This window comes from Lepus europaeus, chromosome 3 (assembly GCF_033115175.1).
Source record: "Lepus europaeus isolate LE1 chromosome 3, mLepTim1.pri, whole genome shotgun sequence".
Taxonomy (NCBI): domain Eukaryota; kingdom Metazoa; phylum Chordata; class Mammalia; order Lagomorpha; family Leporidae; genus Lepus; species Lepus europaeus.
Genome location: NC_084829.1, coordinates 34,653,901 through 34,677,407, shown reverse-complemented (window position 1 = coordinate 34,677,407; position 23,507 = coordinate 34,653,901). Strand labels below are relative to the sequence as shown.

Sequence of the window (23,507 nt, the reverse complement as noted above, 5' to 3'; positions counted from 1 at the left end):
CTTTCAAATAATTATTTTAAAAAAAAAAAAAAGGCGCAGCCTCAGCCATCTCCTGGGCCGGAGCAGAGAGGGGGCGTCTGACCCGCACCCCCGCCCCCAGCCCAGCCCTCTGAGCACAGCAGAGGTCGGGAGCCGGGACTCCAGTCACACAGAGCTGTGGCCGAAAGCGCTATCATCAGATGTCTGAACGACTCCTGGACGGGGCTGCCAGCCACGGGGGAGCTGCCAGCAGGAGCGGAGAAGGGGTGGCGGCCATGGCGTACAAGGCTGCGGTACCCAGGGCCAGTTTCTCTTTATGACGTCTGGGCCCTGGATAACGCTGGTTCAAACCCCGGAGCCTGCTTTTTGCCCGACTTTGCGACATGGGGGGACCAGGCCTGTGTCCCAGCATGGAGGGAAGGGTGGAAGGGAAGGCCTCGGTCTGAAAATGCCCACGGTGAGAGGGGAGCGCTCAGAGCCCGGGGTGGCCGGCACCGCAGACTTGGGGATCCCCAGACCCAGTGGAAAAGAGAACGGAGGTTCCCAAACACAGAGGGGAGGGGAGGCCTCGGAGAGGGTCGCATGGCCAAGAGGCAGTGCAGTCCCACGGAATGGAGACGCCAGAGGCAAATGGCTCAGCACAGATGGAGAAACAGGCTGGGGGGTGTCCCCAAGGCCCCCAAAACCTGCGTTCTCCAGGCCGGAGCAAGAGCGCAGCTCTCGTGACTCAGCCGTGCCCCTTCCTCCTGGCCCCCGTTTCCCCTCCGGGCTGGTGGCCAGGTCCCCTGGGCGCTCTGACTTGGCTCCCCAACCTGTCCACGCTCTAATTAGGAGCCTTTTCCCCAGGAAGTGGCTGCTGTCATTGCCATGTGCGCCTCCTCGCTCCCCGGGGGCAGCTCTCTGACAGGTCCGCTGCTTCCCATTCCCCCAGGGACCAAGGCAGGGCTCCGCGAGGGAGGCTGGCTGGGACAGGCCCTGCCCTGATGGCTCAGATGGTTGGTCCCGCAGGGAACTGAGAGGGAGCCAGGCCAGAGTCGCTGGTCAGCCGCACCAGGGTAAATAAACAAAGCAGGAGGTTATGGAGAAAGGGGTCTTACTGCCCCAGGGTCACAGTCACAAAAGACTCTGCTCGAACCACACGGAGCCGTGTGCACAGAGACTCCCACCCCCGCCCCAGCCTCGGACCAGCGGCCCCACTGTGGAAAGATGACTGCTTCAGCGAATCCACAGCAAACCTCCCGGCTTTGCCTTGAAAACCTCGCCCTGGGGCTGGTGCGGTGGCACAGCAGGTTAAGCCACCGCCTGCAGCGCCAGCATCCCATGCTGAAGCGCTGGTTCGAGTCCCAGCTGCTCCACAGCCGACCCAGCTCCCTGCTACTGCACCTGGGAAAGTGGCAGAGGATGGTCCAAGTGCTTGGGCCCCTGTCACTCACATGGGAGACCTGGAAGAAGCTCCAGGTTCCTGGCTTTGGTCTGGTCCAGCCCTGGCCATTGCAGCCCTTTGAGAAGTGAACCAGTAATGGATGATCTTTGTCTACCTCCCCAACCCAGCCTCCTCTTTCTGTGTCTCTATCACTCTGCTTTCAAATAAATGTAAAAAAGAAAAAAAAAAAAAAGAAAGAAGAAGAAGAAGCAGCTGTCCCTTGCCCCCACCTCTTGGAACACTCCCAGTTTTTCAGTGGTGTGTGTGTTCCCACTGCAATGCTCTGCTGTCTCCAAATAAATCTCATTGTCCTTTCTTTTATTTATTTTTATTTATTTGGAAAGCAGAGTTACAGAGGGAGAGAGAGAGGAGAGAGAGAGAGAGAGAGAGAGAGAGAGAGAGAGAGAGAGAGAGATCTTCTATCTGGGCTGGGCCAGGCAAAGCCAAGAGCCAAGAACTCCACCCAGGTCTCCCATGTGGGTGGCAGGGCTTCAAGCACTCGGACCATCTTTCCTGGGTGCATTAGTGGGGAGCTGGATCAGGAGTGGAGCAGCAGCTGGGACTCAAACTGGTTCCCTCACAAGATGGCAGCTCAGAGAAGGCAGCTTTACCCGCTGCACCACAGTGCTGGCCCCAAGCTCATTCTTCTTGACTCTCTCTCTCTCTCTCTCTCTCTCTCTCTCTCTGATTCCCGGTTGCTATTTAGGTTGACACTCTCATGGCCCCAGAGTCCCCAGACTCACCTGTCCCTGATACCTGATCTCTCATCAGAAATGCTTCCCTCTGAATAGAGCTTGTTAAAAATACAGATGTTCCCAGAGGGAGACCTGGAGGCGCTCGGCGGTCTCTGGGTGATGCCTGTGCAAGGCCGGCCTGCTCCCTGCCCCTCCCGCCCTGCTCTGGCTCGCGGCGGGCTGCCCCAGCAAGCTCCATTCCCCAGGCCCCTTGTCTGGCCTGGCCAGGCAGCCCGTGGCTGGAGACTGTGGGGAGGAGCAGGAGGAGCAGTGGGGGCGGTGAAGCGTCTCTGTGCTTCCAAGGTTCTGTTGCTGCATGGTTCCAGTTCCATCCTGGGAGGCCCCCGGCAGCCCCTCCTCCACCTCCCAGCCCTGTTCTGAGCTCCGGCAGCACCGCCTCCTGCCTGGCTCCTGCATCCCGGGGCGAGGCTGGATCCTTCCCAGGCAGTCTCTGGGGTCATCTCCAAATCTCCTCCGTGAGCCCCTCCAGCACCTCTGTACCCGGTGCTGCATATTCTCCTGCACCCGGCAAGAGCTCTGCTTTCCTGCTGAGCCCCTCACTGTACAGCAGCTTGTACTTCAAACATGCCATTAGGAGCAGCCTTTGGCCAGCAGATACGATGCCACTTAGGACTTCTGTCTGCATTCCACATCAGAGCCGGGGTTCGAGTCCCAGCTGCAGATCCTGACGCCAGCTTCCTGCCAACACAGACCCTGCAGTAGAAGAGGGCCTAGGTAATTGGGTTCCTGCCTGGAAAGGAAAGGAAAAAATATATATATAGAAAAGGAAAAACATACACGACACGACTCTCCAGGAAGGAGGGGGAGAGGGGAGAAGCACACACAATGTGGTCTTCAGATGTTGTTTCTGCCCAATGGACCTGATTGAGCATTCTGCAAGCTGTGCACAAAACAGGCTACTCTGGGGCCGCCACCGTGGCGTGGCAGGTAAAGCTGCCGCCTCCAGTGCCGGCACCCCATATGGGCGCCTGTTCGAGTCCTGGCTGCTCCACTTCTGATCCAGCTCTCTGTAATAGCCAGGGAAAGCAGTAGAAGATAACCAAAGTCCTTGGGCCCCTGCACCCACGTGGGAGATGAGGAAGAAGCCCCTGTCTCCTGGCTTTGGATGGGCACAGCTCCAGCAGTTGCGACCAGTTGGGGTGTGAACCAGCCAATGGAAGACCTCTCTCTCTCTCTCTCTCCCTCTCCCCCTCTCTCTTCCTCTCTCTCCCTCTCTTTCTCTCTGTGTGTAAATTGTTCAATTAAATAAATAAATCTTAAAAAAAAAAGGCTACTCCAATGTCAGTTCCCTGATTGGTTCATATAGGATGCCTCATCAGCATATACATCAACCAATCATGAAGAACTTCCTGCTTTAGAAACGCATAAAATTCCAAGTCAGGGGGTGTTGAGCAGCAGTTTGGTTAGGAGCAGCAATCCTGGTGTGGGTAGGCCCTCCTTCCTGCTTTGTCTGTGTGCCTTGTTTTGTTGTTTGTTTTGTTTGCTTTTTTGCAGTCACGAGACCAAGAAAAATGCAACAGAGAAGAGGCGCAGCAGCTGTCCTCGCAAACCCAGAGCTCTGCCACCAGGAGCTGCTGTTCCAGAGGAGCCCAGCTGACACGGGAACCTGCCACATCTCTCGGGACCCAGACGCAGACGTGAGCGACTGGCACCACAGGCTCCTCTGCCGACACCAGACCGGCTGCGAGGCGAATCCAGATCCCGGCTTGTGAACCAGCAGATGGGGGCTCGCTCAACCTCTCTGCCTCTCAAAAGGAAAAGCTTTTTCCCTGGTGTGAGACTGTCATTTCCCAGTATATACCCCTTGCTCCGCCTGTTCTGTGCAGCTCAGAAGACGCCACTGCCCAGGCCTGATCGTGTGTTCCACACACACACACACTTCCAGCTGCAAACCTTGACCCCTCGTTCCCTCACCCCAGCCTGTGTGGCCTCCCGGCTGCTGCGCCTGCCTCTTTTTTGTCCCTTGCCACAATCCTCTTTCCACACAGTGCCCAGCACGATCTATGAGAAACAGAATTCGGATCGCGTCCCCCCTTGCCTCAAGTCCCGCTGTAGCATCCCGTTCAAATGCCAGCCCAGGGTCTGGCAGGGGGTGCTCCTCTGGGTGTGGCTGTGCCCCAGGCTGTTGAGGAACTGACAACAGAATATGGGCACAGAAAGCATCATTTGGCTGGAGCAGCCTGGAGAGAGCACGGCCAGGCGTCCCCATCACCACCGAGAGGGGGGCTGGCTTTCTCTCCATCTCTGACCACTTGGGACTCCAAGCCCAGGGCGGCAGTGAGCAGTCAGCCAAGTCAGAGCGTGTGCCAAACCCCAGGGGAGACGGGGAGTGGAGAGAATTAATCTGACAGTGGATCTAAGCTCCCCGGCCCCACCCTCTCCACTCCCACGTGGGGCAGGGGTGGCTGCTGACCCCAGTCCAGCCTTTGGGGCCAGCGTGCTGTGGCCTCTGGACGTTGTCAGAGAGGCTCAGGACTCTGTCCATTCCCTCCAGGGGGCTGTCCTCCAAGTGTCGGCCCCAACCCCCTAGGCCCTGGATCTGCGGGGTGGGGGCTTCTCCTCAGTGGGTGTGGAGACCCTGTCCTCTGTGTCCCAGTGCCTGATCACAGCCCCTCCTGCCTCCCTCACCACCCACAGCTGCAAACCCCAGCCAAGTGCATGAAAGACCAGTGCTTGTCTTTGGTTTCGCTCTTTGAAGAAGAAAAACAATAAAGAGACAAATCCTAGGAAATCAAGTGGGGAAACCAACCCTGCGTTCTGAGGAAATGTTACGTCAGCTGATTGAAATGCTGAGATGAAGGCAGGAAGGCCACTGGAGACCGGCACCCTGGCTCTGATGGCGACAGTGGGGGGTGGGGGAGGGCGCAGGCCCAGGCTGAGGGGCTCCAAGCCAGCACCCCCTCACCCGGGGCTCTCCTCTGACTCTCACACTCTCCACTCCAGGAGGGTTTGGAGGAAGCCCTCCTGACCCAGTCTTCCCACCACCGAACTACACCTAAGACCCCCACCCCCACTCATACCCCCTCCTCAGTGAGGCAAAGCCACTGAGACGCTGTGTCCCCCTTGCCTCGCCAGAAGCTTCCCTCCTTCCCGCACGTCCCTGAGAGCTAAGCCCTCGAGGAGGCGGTCGGCTGCATTCCTTGCCTCGGGGGTCCAGGTGGACAGGAAGGCAGACCCTTGGCCGGAGTCTGATGTGGGACCTGTCGGGTCCTCGATTCCATGTGCGATGCGTGCAAGGGAGGAACCTAGATGTCTGGAGATGGCAGAAGCCCAAGAGGTGGCCAGCGAGGAGCTGCAGGGTCAGTGGGAGGAAAAACAGGTGGGCGCTGGGTTACCAGAGTCATGAGGACCTCAGGGACAGCAGCTTGTGAGTGGAGGGCACAGCCAAGCCCCGTGGCCTGCTGCGTGTGGGCAGCCCAGGTCCGATCAGGCTGTCCTCCAATGAGCCGCGTTCAACCCTGTGCTCCTGCGTCTCTGTGGGAGCCTGGCTTTGCCAAGCTGCCTGGGCGAGTCTTTCAGGACAGAGGGGGTCCTTGTCACAGCACTGAGCAGTGAGGGACAAATCGGACCCCCACATAGAACTGACAAGGCCAGTGGCTCCCTGCCCCTGAGAGCTAAGCGCAGGCCCCAGCAGCAGCAGGACGGCGCTGAGGCCCCTCTCCATCTTCCTGACTCTTGTTTTCCCAACTCCCCTTGAACAGGGGGTGATCATTCCGGAGGCCCAGCAGGGGCTGTTTCGCTGCCTATAGGGAACACAGAACTGCGGCCCAGTCTATTTGTTTAAATTATTCAGCCCTCCAAGTCCTGGAGCTGCAGGAGGCACTGCTCTGCTGGCTGAGGAGCCAGGGCCATCAGCACCACGGACAGCGCAGCCGGTCCTGGGCGCTGCGGGCTAGAAAATGGGGAGCGGAGGGGCGTCCGTCTTAAGAAGACCCCCGCTGTCGCAGGCTTGAGAAATGTCCCTCTCACGGCAGCTTGAAGGGACACGGGATAAGGAATGTCACCGCCGGGCCCAGCTGCCTGGTAATCAGCCATTCTCGGTGCCCGGCATGGAAAGGCAATTAAAGTAGGAATTAAAAAGCCATCACATCATTTAAAATCCAATAACACGGCTGGCCTGAAATGTGTCCTCAGTCTCGGGGGAGGTGGGGGTGGGGTCCCGAGGGCAGAGGGATAGGACAGGAGGGAAGAGAGAGGGGGGAAGGGGTAGGGGGGCACGCATGCCTGGCTTCCCACCACCCAGCCAGACCCTGCTGGTGCGCCTCCTTGTGGAAGCCCTCCCTGCTGACTCGGGCCTCAAGGAGGTGCTGTTCTGTGGCCCTGCAGAGCCTGCTGCCCATGGCCAGTGCCGCCTCCTGGTGTTCAGCTTGGAGTCCTGGCTGCCCCTCTTTCCTCCTTGGCCAGAGCAAGTGCTCCTGTGGGGACAGGGGACTGGCCCTGCACAGCTCCCAACCACCCAGTGCCTAGCACAGAGCTCAGCAGTGCTGCGGATCGTCAACCATCCACCAGCAGGTCCACCATCCTGAGCTAAAGGAGCCCTGCCCGCTGCCCCGCCCCACAACCCGCCGGGCCATCCCCAAACGTGAACAAAACGCTGATGCGTGCGAGTCTGCGCAGAGAAAGCCAAGTGAGTCTGGCCATTGCCTCTTTTTGTCTCCAGGGTCTGAGAAGGATTCCGACACATCCCTTCATGTAAAAAGTCTGAATTTGCTTCTCATTCCTAGGAGAGCCAAACACTTTCTAATCTGCTAAGATGACGTTAACCCTTTTCACATCAAATAAAGCCCTCCTGCAGGTAATCTTGCTGTCGGGAGCCGGCTGCCTTGATGTGGCCTGGAAGCGAGCAGGGAGGCTCCGCTCCCTTTCATTTCCCATCCTCCTTAGTCAAATCCGAAACCGGGAGGATTCCAGTTTGATTGGAGCTGTTCGTTCAATTTATGCCTCCTGTCCCCTGGGGGCTTACACGTGTCTATTTTCAATAAATTCCCCCTTTTTTCTGTCCTTTTACAAAGAACAACGGCACATCTTCTCGGAGGAGAGCTTTGCTTTGGGCTGGGACTCAGTTCTGACAGTGGTGAATCATGATGAAATGAATTATCCCTGAGACGGGGTCTCGCCTCGGAGCTGGGGACGTTCTCGCTAAGTCCTGCAGGGGTTTGGGCTGCGGCTTCCCAATAACTCCGTTGCTCTTTCAAGAAAAGTCTTATTCTTTTTATTTTATTTTATTTTATTTATTTATTTATTTATTTTGACAGGCAGAGTGGATAGTGAGAGAGATACAGAAAGAAAGGTCTTCCTTTTTGCCGTTGGTTCACCCTCCAATGGCCGCTGCGGCCGGCGCGTCGCGCTGATCTGAAGCCAGGAGCCAGGCGCTTCTCCCGGTCTCCCATGTGGGTGCAGGGCCCAAGGACTTGGGCCATCCTCCACTGCCTTCCAGGGCCATAGCAGAGAGCTGGCCTAGAAGAGGGACAACCGGCCGGCGCCACGGCTCACTAGGCTAATCCTCTGCCTTGTGGCGCTGGCACACCGGGTTCTAGTCCCAGTCGGGGCACCGGCTTCTGTCCCAGTTGCCCCTCTTCCAGGCCAGCTCTCTACTGTGGCCAGGGAGTGCAGTGGAGGATGGCCCAAGTGCTTATGCCCTGCACCCCATGGGAGACCAGGCTAAGCACCTGGCTCCTGCCATCGGATCAGCGCGGTGCGCCGGCCGCAGCGCACCAACCGCGGCGGCCATTGGAGGGTGAACCAACGGCAAAGGAAGACCTTTCTCTCTGTCTCTCTCTCACTGTCCACTCTGCCTGTCAAAAAAAGAAGAAGAAGAAGAAGAAGAAGAAGAAGAAGAAGAAGAAGAAGAAGAAGAAGAAGAAGAAGAGGGACAACCGTGTGACAGCTACTCCTCAAATTAACATTCTGGCTAGGCTTCCCAAGGCTTGCCACCATCCTACCCACATCCTGGACACCCTAACCACCCCACCAGAGAGGGTAAAGTCTCTGCTCATGGCTGCGTGTTCCAACTCGGTGTGGCACGCAGTGACCACAAGGATCAGTGCCAGAGGAGCACGCTCATTATAAAAACATCCCAGGACTCTGCTCACCCCCACACTGGTGCAGGAATCAGAGCCTGAGCTCCCCCAGGGAAACTGGAGCTGGAATGGCCCCTGAGCACCAGCTCTGACCATCAAACATTGCCCACTCCATAGCTGGGTGAGCTCGCCCTGCTCCACCAGTTCCCCACACTTCCCCAGACCCCCACCAGACCACCCAGCCCTGGCCTTGAACCTCAGGGGGTAAGAGGATCTTCTCCCTCCTCTGGCACTCACCTCCACATGACTGCCGCCCACAGCTGTCACCATCAGAAGCTACCACGTGTGGCCCGCTGTATCCACTCCAAGCTGCTGGCAGCCCCCCAGGTCCTAAACCCAGCAGCTCAGCAGACAGAGGGAAGTCGGCGACTGGAGTTTGCTGATGCCAGGGTAGAGAAGAGGTCTGGACAGGCAGTGCCTTTCCCCTGAATCCACCCTGGACTGGGCTGAGGTCTGGAACGAATTTGGCTCTCCCATGCGTAGTGCGTAAAAACTCTACCAAGACTTCTTTGCTTCTTCAATGTGAAAGCACAAACTCTTCCCGACCGCCAACCTCCTTAGTCACTTAGGGAGATGCACCGGCTGTGCCTGCACCCCTGGCCTAGCTGCTGGCGCTCTCAGATCCCGGGGCTGCCTGCACTGAAGGCATGGGAGACGGAGCAGAGGCCTGGGCTTCTGAGAGGCCAGCCTTTCCTCATAATTAATCTGTCACTCCAAACCCATCTGTTCTCTCTGCAAACACACCCGTCATCCCCATAAAAACGTAAATACATATATTTAAAGTTCAATTCAAAGCAGAGCTGGCATCACACAGGAAAAAAAAAAACTGCACAGAAACCCAGCCCACAGTCCTGCTCTTAGCATCCATACCTGTGCCAGGGGAAAAAGTTATGTGCCCTCTTTTTGAAGTTTTATAGCAGGAGCTTTTGTGATAAACCCCCATAAATAGAGAGGAAACCAGGGAGCAAGCTGGTAACCAGCACATTTCTAGAAGTGTGTTAACCACCTGGAGAAATATTGACCAGGAAGTGGCCAGGATGCTATTGTGACACTCAGCAGGGTCCCCAGCTGGTGCGCTCCTGCCCACAGTCCCCCAGGTCCCGTAGGCCCTGTCCGTGGTCCAGCACGCTGTCCATCACCCACAAGGCTGAACAGAAGGAAGCATTTTATGGGATTGTTCCGGGCCTGGGGTTGCCAGTACGAATCAAGATGGACCCAACAGGAAACAGGAGATGCAGGAATGTTAATTTGAGGAGCAGCTGTCACACGTCAGCCAGCAGCTCGGCAAATTGGCAATTACTTCTGGACGGCCCCGCCTGTGTCTCTGCTGTTCCTCCCCCACCTCACCCCCCCCCCCCGGGGCCACGGCTGCACCTGCGGTTCTGGTGCGCCGTTTCTGCTGCGTGTCATTTCTCAGCGAATCATTTGTGAGTTCTGAAAAGAGACCCTGAGCCCTGGTAGGAAAGAATAAAAATACCCCCACAGGTCACCAAAGCCTGCATCCCCTGGGGCACGGTCGTTGCCCAAAATACTTGTCCCGCAGAGCTCTGCCTGACCCAGTTTTCAGCCTGCTCACCGTCAACCCGTGCTTTCGCTCATGAGCCTGGTCCCGCCACTCCGGCTCTGTGAGGGACACCAGGGCTCAGCAGTGGCTCCTCCTTCACCTCCTCCTCCCTCTCCCTCCTGCATCTCCTTGGCCTTTGCTTAACACGAGCCACGCACATTTGATTCTTACCAGCGCTCTGGGCAAGTCAACCTTTTAAAACCTTTCATTTTTCATTTTTATACCTTCAGCTTTGGCACTCCCAGAAATCCCTGGGCTATTTCAGCTCATTGAACTCTGCCACCACCGCCGCCCTCCACCCCGGCGCAGGAGCCCCTCTCTGCTGGTCCCTCCCACCCAGCCACCTCCGTCGGGTGTCCTCGGGCCCCTGGACAGCTCACCTGGCAGCTGCCAGAGCGCAGTTCTGACCTCCGGACACCTCGCACGAGGCCGCTGCCCTCCCCACTGTTTGCTACATCTCCCAATTTAGTATCCTCTGCAAACGTAATTAACACGCCATCGCCTGCCTGTTCCGGGCCATTAATGAAGATGTTCCGGCAGCACCCAGCAAACAATACCTTCAAGGTCACGGGGAGAGGAGAGCTAAACCGCCAAGGCCTCGGCCGACGTGGGGGCGGGGCCGGGGTGGGGGAAGCGATTGAGCGCCCACGTGTGGTCGGCGCCGACCTGGGTTGGGTGCTTGCGCCTCTCACTCTGCGCCTGGTCCACCGCACATCCGCGGCGGCTCCCACTTGAAAGACGCACATCGGAGCGTGCCTCCCTTTTATTTTCGGCTGGTTTCTTGCAGAAGCGGCGGCAGCCACTAATTGGGTGTTTGTCAGGAGAGAGGATGTACATGGTAAAGACACAGTGGTCCTTGTTAGCCTCGCTACCGCCCATCTCCACCGGCAAGGCACTGAGACCGTGGAAAATGCCCACCGAGGACCCCGGGGCCTGGACAAAGAGGGCAGAGAGGATGCATTCCCGGGGAGAGGGTCCCTGGAGGGCCACCCACAAGGTCTCAGCACCCTCCCAGCAGCAGACCTGGAGCCCGACCACCAGTGGGCCTGTGCCTCCCGCACACAAGGAGGAGCGCCTTGTGTTGCAACCGGGGCCTTGCCTTCCTTCCAGGCAGTCTGCACACAGCGCACTGTAGTTCTGCAAATTACTTGGATCAGAAATTCTAAATCACGGGAAAGAGCCACGGTAGCACTATGCATGCCCAGAAAATTGATCCCCAGTTATTCACTGCTTCCAGCACTCCGCCTGCCCCCCGTCCCTCACCGCGGGCCTGTCTCGCCTCTGGAAGCTCCTGGCCATTTCTCAGACACTGTCTTGAAGGTGTCTCTGGACGGGAGCCCACACTGGCCCTGCGGGGCAGTCCTAGAGTGGGGGTGGGGTGGGCTCGGGGGACGGCCTTGACTTTCTCCCTGTGCTCAGTGGGTCCACGTTCTGCTGTCCTCCTCCCGGGGCAGACCTGACGCAGGATGCCGTGCCCTTGTCCCGGTCGGTCGGCTCAGGCCGCCTCTCGGGAGAGGGGCTCAGGGGGACAGTAGGAGGCTGCAGAATGCGCAGCAGGCCCTCCCAGACTTCAGACATCCACGCCCCCTGCCAAGCCCCGAGAGGCGGACACGCACAGTGGGCGAGGACCGGGCTTCCGAGGCCGGCCTCCGTGGGCACCTGGACTCTGGTTCCCGCTCCGCCACTTTAAGAGCTGCGCCGCTGTCTCAGTCGTTTCCTGCTGCTGTAACAGAATGCCAAAGACGAGGAAAATTACAGACAACACAGGTCTATCTGGCTCCCGGCTCCAGATGCTGAGACATCCAGCGGCCTGGCGCCAGCGCCTGACAGGGGCCTCTCTGCTGTGTCACCACCGCCAGGCGCAAGGGCGAGGGCGCAGGAGGCAGAGAGAACAGGTGGAGCCGACCCCACCCCACCCCCGTTATCAGGAACGGTCAGGGTTCAGGGTCTAATCAATTCCCAAAGGCCCCACCGCCTCTGGGCAATTAAGGCTCCATGTGAGCTTTGTAGAGGTCACCACGGCAGTGACCTTCGGCCGGTGGTTCTGCCTCAGTTTTCCCGCATAGAAAATGGGATAATAACCACCTCTGTTGCTTCTGTGTGATTTAAAGTACTGGTGTGTGTGTGTACGAGTAAGGTCTGGCCTCTCCTTACTACAAGCTCTAGGCGCTGTTGAGGCCAGGGGCCGGCACGCATTTCTTTTTCTTTTTTTTTTTTTAAAGATTTATTTATTTGAAAGAGTTACACAGAGAGGAGAGCCAGAGAGAGAGAGAGAGAGAGAGAGAGAGAGGTCTTCCATCTGCTGGTTCGCTCCCCAAATGGCTGCAATGGCAGGAGCTGAGCTGATCCAAAGCCAGGAGCCAGGAGCTTCTTCCGGGTCTCTCACGTGGGTGCAGGGGCTCAAGGACTTGGGCCATCTTCCACTGCTCTCCCAGGCCATAGCAGAGAGCTGGATCGAAAGTGGAGCAGCTGGGTCTCTAACTGGCACCCATATAGGATGCCGGCGCTTCAGGCCAGGGCATTAACCCACTGCGCCACAGTGCTGGCCCCGGCACGCATTTCTACAAAGGTCTAAATAACAAGTCAGCTGACCGGTGTGTGCCCCGCGCTCCCGGTCATGGCTCTGCTCAGCTCTCACGGGCACAAAGCCGCCACAGGCACCAGGAGAACCCGTGAGCGGCTGTGTTCCAGCAAAGCTTTGCTCACGCACCTGGCAATGAAATCCGTCCCCACGTCTTATTCTCTCGCTCTGTAGTTATTAAAAATAGAAAAACTATTCTTGGTTCGCAGGCTATATATGAGGAGTCTTCAAAAATTCATGGAAAATGCATGGCCTGAAAAAGCTGTGTGTGGATTTCAAAATTTTTGCACCAAAATTAAATTTATCTTTCCTTTTTTCTTTTCTTTGTTTAGTTTGAGAGGGAGAGAGAGACAGAGACAGAAACAGAGGAAGATAGAACAATCTATCTTGGGCCATCCTCCACTGCTTTCCCAGGCCATAGCAGAGAGCTGGATCGGAAGCGGAGCAGCCGGGACCTGAACCAGAGCTAATATGGAATGCCGGCACTGCAGGTGGTGGCTTTACCCGCTACGCCACAGCGCCGGCCCTGAATCTTTATGTTTTTAAAAGATTTGTTTATTTATTTGAAAGGCAGAGGGAGACATAAAGAGAGAGAGGTTTTCCATCTGCTGGTTCAGTCCCAAATAGCCAAAACAGCCAGGGCTGGGCCAGGCTAAAGCCAGGAACCTGGAACTCCACTCTGGTCTCCCATGTGGGTACAGAGGCCAAGGTTACTGGGCCATCTTGCGCTGCTTTCCCAGGCTCATTAGCAGGGAGCTGGATCAGAAGTGGAGCAGCTGGGACTTGAACCGGTGCTGCAGGCGGCAGCTTTGCCCATTATGCCACAGCACCACCCCAGAAGCGATCATTCTAATTCAGCGCTCTGACTGCTGCCCGAGAGGCAGATGGCCAGAGAGCAGGACTGGCGACTTTCATCAACAGCACACATCGGAGCAACAGAAAAGAAAGGGCTTTCGGGAAATCGGCTGAGTGGCAGCGAGTTTTAAGTGGACAGGACGGTGCCATCTGGCAGGGCTGGCTTCTGCCAAACTCTGTCACCTGCACAAGACGCCTTCCCAGAAGGCTCTGGGGGCCCACAGTGTGGCCGGCCCTGCCCGTGGTTTCCACGAGCTTCAAGAATCCGGGCTCCCCCACCCAAAGCCCCCAAAGGTGTGGCCAAAGGTTAATGGGCCCCAACGTGAGGACGGGAGGTATATAAGGACCTATCAGGCCAGCTGGACGCCAGAGGACCAGCAGAGCAAGACTCCTCCAGGCCCACTCGGATCACGCTCGCCTCACACCGTAAGTAGCACGGGAGAAAGTGGGTGGGAGACCCTATCCTCATGATCCTGAAACCAGACCCATCCTGAGCTCTCTGGGGTGAGCTGCCTAGCTGCTGTGTCCCTCTGCCCAGGTACCCACTGGGCTTCAGACCGAGGGAAACAGCAGGTGCAGGGCTCGGGTGTGGCGAGACGGGTCGGGCCTGGGGCCACCGTGGGAGGTGTGGCGTGGATCACGACCCCCGGCCCAGGCTTCGAGGAAGGGCATGGCAGTGCCAGCCGTACAGTGAAAAGCTTGTTCCCCCACCTGCCTGTGCCCGAGCGCAAATGAATGTAGTAGGTGACATACCAGCTGCCAGTTGGATCAAGAAAATGAGCAGCAATTGGATTTGGCCCCTTTTTTATTTAAAGCTTTTATTGATTCTTATGGAGTGAATTAAATGCACACACCAGAATGAAAAGGGAGCCATAGCATCTCGCTGAGGGAAGGGGGGGCCGTAAACGCGGCACATCCGTCTCCGCTGGGAGGGAACGCGGACCCCAGAGGCCAAGGGAAGGGATGGGAAGGGGGGCGGGACGTGGTGGGGCTGGACTGCGGCCCCCACCTCCCACCCATTCAGCTCAAGCCCCTCAGGGCTCTTCTGGGGCTGCCCAACCTTCTGGGGTTTGCGTGTCCTGGGAGGGGAGGGGTGGCTGCCCGGTTCTCTCGCTCTCATTCGTGGACTTTGGACAAATGGAGAGAGAAGTGGGGGTAGTAGGCGTGAGAGAAGGCGGAAGGATTGTTCTGCGTGGTGGAGGCGGCTCCAGGTCTCTGTGGAGGGAAGGGATGGACCTGCAGAAAACTTGGGGACAGGTGCAGAGCAGGGCCTACTGGCAAACCCAGGCTTCAGGGCCTGGGGGAGCACCATCGCCCCCCACACCCCAGAGGCCACCCTGGTCTCCCCTCCCTGCGCTGGAGGCCTCACCCCTGCACCCAGCACAGGTCTGCTAAGACGCATCCAGTAGGCCTGCCCCCTGCACTGCCTCCTTGCTTCTGGTGGGCACTAGGGGAAGCCCAGGGCTCAGGAGGCCAGGGGTGCCACCCTCTGCCTTTGAATGAGTCAGCCAAGGCTGGCACCAGCCAGGCCTTCTGCCTCTGCCCCAGGCCCATGCAGTCACCACGCCCACCTGCTCCCAGGCAGGAGCTGAGCCCCGAAAGCCTCCCCGCAGCCTGGCTGTCTGTTTCGCAGGACGCAGCCCCTCGCACCGGCACCCCAGCAGCCCTCGGTGTTGGGGCGTGGGTGGCTGTTTGCTGGGAGGAGTCCCCTCCTGCTGTTCCTGGGTAGTGTGGTACAGGTGGCTGGGAGCGGCGCAGGAGCTGGGGGGGGTGCTTGTTCCAGAGCCCTCGCTGGCCCCCAGGGATGGGCTCCCCACTCTCAGCACTGGGGGCAGCTCCATGCTGATGCTTCCCACAGGAAACAGGAAACATCTTCCTCTATAGGGGCTGAGGGTCTTGGTCTGATGCTCCAGGTGAGCCAGGGTCATCCGGGCCTTGGTCACCACCTGAAATGGCACAGGGAACAGGAAATCTCCGTGGGTTCTGTTGCTAAGCTAGGAGTTCTTGCTCTGAGGGATGAAGTCTCTACTGCCTCCCGAGCCCAGCTGACCCCAGAAGCCCTCGCCAGCCACGGAGTTCTCCCCTTCTGGGCCGACAGGTGGCGGGGGCCAGTGGCCTTTCCCACAAGCTCTGGGACACAGAGGATGCTCCCAGCTCACCCTGTGCAGCCCTGATCCTAGGCCCATGTCCAGAGAGGCTAAGCACTGGCTCCAAGCCACACAGCCATAGGCGGGGTGCAGACCCGAGCTCAGGGCTCCTGGCCCTAACGCAGGGGGCCTTCCCTGCACCCTGCACAGGCAGACGGGAGCCGCTGGCCATTGCCCAGCTCCATGATGGTGTCCCGCAAGGCCGTGGCTGCCCTGCTGCTGGTGCACGCGGCCGCCATGCTGGCCTCCCAGACGGAAGCCTTCGTCCCCATCTTCACCTACAGCGAACTCCAGAGGATGCAGGTAAGGAAGGAACCCCGCTGCCCATGCTCTGCTCTGCCCCAGAGGGATCAGTCTCTCCCAGGCCCAAGGGGTCCTGGGCAAACCTGTGGTCAGTGCTGTGCCAATGAAGCCCAGGACCCATGAGCACCTGCGCTCCAGCCACGCGCACACCTTCGCTGGCGGCCCACACGGGCATCCATGGCTCATGGGAGCTGCGTCTTTTTCCCACCCTGCCTGTGCTTTGGAGGAAGCTGGCAATGAGCAAGCCCTTCTCCATGGTACCAGGGCCGCCCTGGGTAAGGGGTCAGATAGGAAACCCCAGCCCCCCAGCCCCAGCCAAGATGGGAACATCAGAGAGACAAGAGATGGGACTGGTGGGAGCACGGCTCGTGGTGCCCTAAGTGACGCCACGGCTCAGTGCGTGGTCAGAGGAGGGAGAGGTGAGGGAGCCGGCGCCCAGAGGCTGGCAGGAGGCGGCGTTAGACGGTTGAGTGAACTCCAGAAAACCGGGCCGCGGCTCTGCCTGCCTCCTGCCTTTCACTGGCTCTGTGCAGACATCTGGTTCACTTTAACCCAAGGAGATACAGAGGTGGGGCTTTCATGCCCCTCGCTCCCCCACCACCACCCAAGCCCACTGCCACATGGGCTCTCTGGGAGGTCTCGTGGCTCTGAGGCTGTCTGTGGCAGGGTCGGAGGAGCTGCTGCAGGCCCCACACGGGCTCGCTCTGCCCAGGACACCATCACAGCACCTCGGAGCAGGCCCATAGCAGGGTCCCAGAGGACCGGGGTGTACCTGATCCTGGCCAGCCGCCTCCCAGGCCAGACTCAGGGCCGCTAGAAACGTGGGACGCCGCAACACCCACGCCAGCAAAGCGGCCACGGAAGAGCGCATTGCACTGAGCCGCTCCGCGGTTTTTCTCCTCGATTGCCAGGCACCGGGGTTTCATGGAGAAGCTGCAGACTTGCGTCTCCATCATTCATCTCCCTGTCTCGTCTCTTATAAATCACCTCCCAGGGACTCTGAGTTCCCGGGCCACCCCACGGCGCCCTCACAGCCCACGCTGTCTTGCTACCTTTTTTATTGGCTCTCTGCTAAGAAAGATGCATTTGCACACTGAATATGCGTGAAGGGCAGCCATTATTTTCAACTTCTTAGTTTAATTAACAGTACCAGTCTGGGTGCAAATGTTTTAACTACCAAGGGACAACTTCTTCTTCGGGCAGCCCCTGTGCGGGGTGGGGTGGGGGTGTCCTGGGGAGGAGGCCGGGGGCCATGTGGGCAGACAGTGGGAGGGCGGCTAGGGGCACCCCTGTACTCTGCCCCCAGGAAAGGGAGCGGAGCAGAGGGCACAAGAAGTCCCTGAGCGTGCAGCAGAGGTCTGAGCCGGCGGCCGCGCCAAGGCCTGCGGAGTCCACCCTGGAAGAGGAAAACGGGAGGACCCAGGTGAGAGCCTGGCGGGCAGGCGGGCCCACCACCCACAGCCAGTCACGGAATGTTCTAGATTCAGCCGTGAACAGCCAGCCAGGCAACGAGCTCCACGCTGGCAGGGAGAGATGGATGCTAACATGAGACACGTCAATTGTTTGAGACGCCAAAGGAGGAAGTAGGGGCCAGGGATGCTGGGACACGGCTTTATCCAGGGGGAGGTCGGGGAAGGCCTCTTGGAGGAGGTGACATTTTGATTTGCAACCTGAGTAATGAGGATGCGCTGGGGCAGGGGTCTCCCAGAAAGAGCAGCAGTAGGTGCGGAGGCCCACTCAGGAGCACCCAGTGGGTGCTGGGAGGCTGAGGGTCAGGCAGGGCCTGGTGCACTGGACTGGGCAAGGCTCTAAGGAACCGTGGGGGTCGCCGGATCCCGCACACATGGGGCAGCTACAGTCCTCACAGAGGGTCAGGGAGGGCACCTGTCCCCACTCCTGGATGGCTTCCCCCAGGCCCCGTCCTGCAGCACACTGGGGGCTCTTGAACCCCAGTTGTCGAATAAATGACCCCCGCTGGGTGCTGAGGACAGAGGAGTGCCAGACACGCCCCTGGGGAGGCAGACCAGAATTGGGTTCCGGGGCTCAAGTGCATCCAGCACAACTTCCCTCGAGCGGGACGGGACGGGCGGGGCCCCTGCCCTAGAAGCATCAAACACAGGACTTGCCAGTCCAGCCTCCTCTTCTTCGAGTCAGAAAGCCGAGGCCTAGACGGAGGCCTCATAGGGACAGCAAGGGGACGGATAGGCAGGACTCGGGCTGAGCCCACAGGGATGCCTGCAGACGTCCCCTCCCTCCGGGGGCCTGCAGGGCAGACCTGAACCTATTTCCCACACCCAGGAGGCCAGGCGGGGGTGGGGGAGCAGGCACTGGAGCCCCTCCGAGGCAGCTCTGCTGGCAGGTGCACCAGGAGGTGCTGAGGGGGGGCGGCGGTGGCGGTGGTGGTGGTGGATATCAACCAGTACAATACAATGGGTTCCGCCTGAGGCCGCAGCCGGACGGTCCGTGGGTCCCACTGGGTCCCCACAGCGCGAGAGGAGCGAGCCGGGAGAAGAGCGAGCCAGGCGGTGGAGGAAGATCATAGCCCCTGGAGCCAGCTCCCCCCTTCCAATGTTTTCTTCCTGTGCTGCTTGGCGCCCCTGTGGCCTGGAGCTCCTCCTCAGTCTCCCCCTCTCAAGATAGGAAGGCTGACATTTCCTGCCTCGCGGGGGCCTCAGGGGCTTAATCCACAGCGCACGGGCCGCGGAGCAGAGGCGGCGTCTACACGCGTCCTTCTCTCATCACCATTCCCTAAGCGTGCAGTGTGTAACTGTTTCTTAGCATTTGTATGGGATGAGATCTTAGAAGTAATGTGGAGATGATTTCAAGGAGACGGGACTGTGTGGGTGACAAGCAAATACTACATGCTTCCAGACGGGGGACTGGGGCCCCTCGAACTTCAGTGTCGGGTGGGGGTGGGGGTGTGGGGGAGTCCTGGAGCCATTGTCCCGTGGGTACCCAGGGACCACACTAGGCTCTGAGAATGGCATCCGGCCCGTGGTCAGGCTCTGCCGAGGTTGGCTACGGCGCTCCCCTCCCTCTGAAAGCCAGACAGGCCTCCTGCGGCCCCCACCCCTCCCGTCCCAGCCTCCCAGGCAGGGAAGGGGTGGGATTCTCCCCGCAAGGCTCACCGACTTCCAGGACCCAGCCCCCTGCTTAGAGGTCCTAGCTGACCCAGGAAGCCCAGAGCTTGGGAAGAGCAGGGCCCGCAGGGGGCGGGGGGAGATCCCAGGGGTCCCTCCTGCCACCTGTAGGACACCCAAGGGTTAATGGCCCTCTCCACACCTCTCCCTTGTTGTTAACTCTGCCTTATTTCACAGCTGACTGCTCCTGTGGAAATTGGAATGAGGATGAACTCCAGGCAGCTGGAAAAGTACCGGGCCGCCCTGGAAGGGCTGCAGAGTGGGCTGTCCACCCAGACGGTAGGGAGGGCGGGCTGGCCCTGCCGCTGCTGGGCTCCAGGGGCCTGGCTGAGCAGGCCTGCAGGACAGCCCTGTGTTTTCCTGCTTTGCCCTTGACCCCATGCACGGAGCTGGCTCCTCCCACTCCCATCACCAGAGGAGCTTAAACAGAGTGGGCAGGCGCCAGGGGGCCCCAGGTCTCAGACACCCAGCAGCGCCTCCCAACAGCCCTCCCCTGCTCCAAATATTTTCATTCCCTCCCCAAACCCACCCGAAGCTGGGAGCTTTGGTGCTGCTCTTGTTTGTATTTCACCTGCAAAGGGCTCCCCTTGCAAGAATGTTCATGAAAACCTAGAAAACAAACATAGGCCTGTGTTGGTGCAAGTTTTTTTTTTTTTTTAATTTTTAATCCTTCCACAGCTCTCCATCGGTTGCATTTCCATAAAGTTTTTGGGGACCCTCTGTATTCTACACTGAGCCCCAGTTGACCTTGCCCAGGTCACTGTCTACCCAAGTTACTTGTGCAAGGCTAGAACTGTGTAACCAACAGCCACTGATTACTTCCGGTCCCCAGGAGGGGAAGAGACTCAGGGGGTGTGGTGTTACAGATGGGGCAGGGGGAGTTAAATGGTTTGCCCCTTGCAGAGACAGCTCCCAGGCCCCAGCAACCAGCTCCCACCTCCAGCGCCCAGCCAGCCTCATGCCCCTCCTGCCCCGGGGCAGGTGCGCGGACCTGCCCACTCCACTGAGCCACAGCCTCTGCCTCTCCCCAGCAGCTCCAAGTCAGCCCTGCCGGGGGTGAAAGTGGATGGAGCGGGGAGCCCTCTCCCACCTGAGCGAGGCCCCAGAAGTCCGCTGGCCCGCCCACCAGCTGGGCTGGGAAGGAAAACCCCTTCTCCTCAGCTACCCCGTCCAGCAAATAAAGCATGAACTCTAATGGAAGTTATCCACCTGATTAATATTCTGATTTCCAAAAGGCACGGTGTGGGGGCTGGAGGTGGGGTGGAGGAGGGGGGACTGCTCGGAGGAGTTCACAGTGGAGCGTGCACACACACAGTGTACACCCCGGGCAAGTGCAAAGTTCAGATATTAACCCAACCTGCAGACTGGGGAGACCCGCACAGCGCCCTCCCTTCCAGGTGAGGGCACAGACGCCAGACGGCTGGGTCCACGCGCCGAGCCTCCGCTTTCTGCTCACTGCCGAGCTCCGGGTCTAATGGAGCAGAGATTTTCAGACCTCTGCGCTCAACCCCTTGCTGAGTGACTTCCAGCCAGCCCTTTAGCCTCAATGAGCCTCTGCAGAAGCAAGGTGGTAATATCTGCTTTGAGATTTGGGGACGGAGGCGCCAGCAAAGAACAAATCACTATGATTATTGTCACCTTGTGACTCCCCGCTCCCGCGTCCGCAGCAGAATTACACAGGCAACCCACTTATTTCTGCCTTCCAAACAAAACTGGAGGGAGGTTTCGTCCTAATTTAATTTTACATTAATGAATGTTCATTTATTTATAAACTGGGGCCTTATAGGATCGGCAGCCCCCTCTCTCCACAGGCCACCAACTTGAGGGGGGGCACTGTGTCCACTCCTTGTGTCCACCTGCTCCAAGCCCTGACTGTACTTAGCCACAGAAAGTGGCTCCTGGGCCAAGGAGACCCCAACCCTGAAAAGGACCCTCGTGTGGGGTGCTCTGAATTCTCCCGGAGAACACCCAGAACTTGCCTGGGACCCGGCCCCTGGCACGACAGTCGTTCCCACGTGTGCCCCGTGCTCATACGGATTCAGCCTGGAGCGGCTGCAAGGCCCCGGGCAGTGCTGCTGGGACACACAGGGCCGCAGTCCCAGGCAGGGATCTGTGACGGCTGCTGCCCCATTGTCTGCGCCACACTCCAAGACGCAGAACAGGGTGCTCCTGATGTCCTTCCCTCGAGCTCTCTTCCCCATAGAGAGGCCTCCCCTGCCCTGGGTGGGGGCTTCCTCTAGGGAATTTGCCCTAAGATCCTGGAGTTACAGAGCAGCATTGAAATAGGCAGTACAGTGGCCGGTGCTGTGGCGTAGCGGGTAAAGCTGCCGGCATCCCATATGGGTGCCAGTTCTAGTCCCAGCTGCTCCACTTCTGATCCAGCTCTCTGCTATGGCCTGGGAAAGCAGTGGAAGATGGCCAATTCCTTGGACCCCTGCACCTGAGTGGGAGACCCAGAAAAAGCTGCTGGCTCCTGGCTTTGGATCAGTGCAGCTCCGGCCACTGTGGTCATCTGGGGAGTGAACCAGCAAATCGAAGACCTCTCTCTCTCTCTCTCTCTCTCTCTCTCACAGCCTCTCCTTCTCTCTGTAACTCTGACTTTCAAATAAATAAAACAGAAAGAAAGAAAGAAAGAAAGAAAGAAAGAAAGAAAGAAAGAAAGGAAGGAAGGAAGGAAGGAAGGAAGGAAGGAAGAAAGAAAGGCAGTACAGAGGGAACTGGAACCCTGGGAGATTTCCCCTCCAGCTATTTGCATTGCTTTGTTTTATTTTGTTTTTTTAAATTCAAGAGGCAGACAGGATGCCTTTCTGCTGGTTCACTCCCCAAATGCCTGCAATGGACAGACAGGGACTAAGAAGGTGATCCATCACCTGCTGCCTCCCAGGGTCCGCACAGGCAGGAAGCTGGAATCAAACCCGGGCACTCCAATATGGGACATCTTAACCATGAGGCTAAACAGCCTCCCCGGTTTGCGTTTTTTTAAAAATGGGAGTTGGCTCAGGGACCACGGTGCCTGGGAAGGGTGCAGCGCCGTCTGATGTGAGGCAGGCTCTGCTTGAAGCTCCGCGCTGTGGCCCTGGTGTCCCCGACCCTCCCAGGGCCCTCCTGGTAATGGGACCCAGCGGGGACCCAGCCGCCACCTGCATCTGTATGCACAGGGCTCCACGCCTGTTTAGATGTCTCCTTTCTTCTCCTCCTCCTGCCGCTGCGCGATTTCTCACAATCGCCTCGGATAATACCTTTTTGCCAATGAGTTCTTATAGTTTCCAGGACAGTGGACTCGATTGCTTACGGGACATGCACAGCCCCAGACGAAATTAAAAGTGGAGGGGGGGGGGTGGGGTGGGGAGCTGGGGGAGGATTCTGTGAGCTGAACCAAGAGAAAATGACTGTGTTCTCACAAAACAGAAGAAAAGAGAAACACGTCCCTGGTTAAAGCTGTAGAGGAGTGAACCGGAAACCAGGCAGGATCAGAGGGAGGGGGGAGGAGCCGGCAGGAGCTGGGAGCCGGCGAGCCTTGCCGAGCCTCCCGCGAAATCGGCGGGGATCTCTGTGGTCTGTGGCTGGTTTTGCACTTGAACAGGACCACGGGTAATTACAGGGCAGCCCGCGCCCAGCCTCACAAGATGGAGAAGATGAGGTATTTTCTCCGTAGCCACATTAGCGTGATTTTACAATTACTGAGCCACGTGGATTTGCCATGAAATCGAACAGTTAAAAGCAAAGAGTAATTGCATGATAGCTGCACTCTGTAATTTAGTATAATCTAATCACGGACAAAGCCTAAAAGAAACGCTTTGAAGCATCGCACTTTCCTTTATACACAACGCGCCGTTGACATCAATGTGTTCCCCGCCTCTGAAGGGCTCTCACCCGCGGATAGGAAACCATGAGAGATGCCAGAAGACTGCGCGTTGCATTTCATTTTCAACAGGTAGGGGATAGCGGGTGGCGCACCTGGCCGTTAAACCCATCCCAGCACCTCCCTGGCACTCCGGCTGCCCCTCTGCTGACCCCCACCCGCCAGACCTAGTGAGAGCTCAAGGATGAACTCCTGGTCCACAGGCCCCGAGATGAGGCAGCAAGAAGTCGGGTGCCCCCGAGGTCATGGACCCAAAGGGCACCCACTTTAAAAAAATTTATTTTATTTATTTGAAAGACAGAATTACATAGCGAGGTAGAGACAGAGAGAGGTCTTCCATCAGCTGGTTCATTCCCCAGATGGCCACAATGGCCAGAGCTGTGCCGATCCGAAGCCAGGAGCCAGAAGCTTTTTCCTGGTCTCCCAGGTGCGTGCGGGGGCCCGAGGACTTGGGCCATCTTCCACTGCTTTCCCAGGCCACAGCAGAGAGCTGGACTGGAAGAGGAGCAGCCGGGTCTCAAACCGAAGGGCACCCACTTTTCAACAACACCCTCCCAGTGCCCTCTGGGTGCCAGGAAGCCTAGAAGCTCCAAGAAGGCCACGCCAGGCCCTCAACAGGGCGGCTCAAGGGGCAGGGGTGTGGTCCTGACAATGTGTGTAGAGCTGTCTACAGGGACGGGGGCAATGGAACCCACTAACAGATTTACGACTGTTATTAACAGAAGGCTGTGCAGGAAGGCAGGCAGCGGGCGGCCCCCCGGGAATCCAGGGGGTGCTCTGAGCCGCCCCTTGCCTCTGCTAAGTGTGTGGCTGTGGTT

At 58.4% G+C, this 23,507-nt stretch overlaps 1 protein-coding gene across 1 annotated transcript; it reads left to right on the top strand.

The window, feature by feature from the left end:
- Window positions 1-15,570: 15,570 nt before the first annotated feature.
- On the top strand, window positions 15,571-19,921 carry MLN (motilin). Its single transcript, XM_062187443.1, is given in 5 exon segments — window positions 15,571-15,687; window positions 16,994-17,110; window positions 19,005-19,076; window positions 19,079-19,106; window positions 19,842-19,921. Coding segments are annotated over 5 exon segments (414 nt in total).
- Window positions 19,922-23,507: the final 3,586 nt, after the last annotated feature.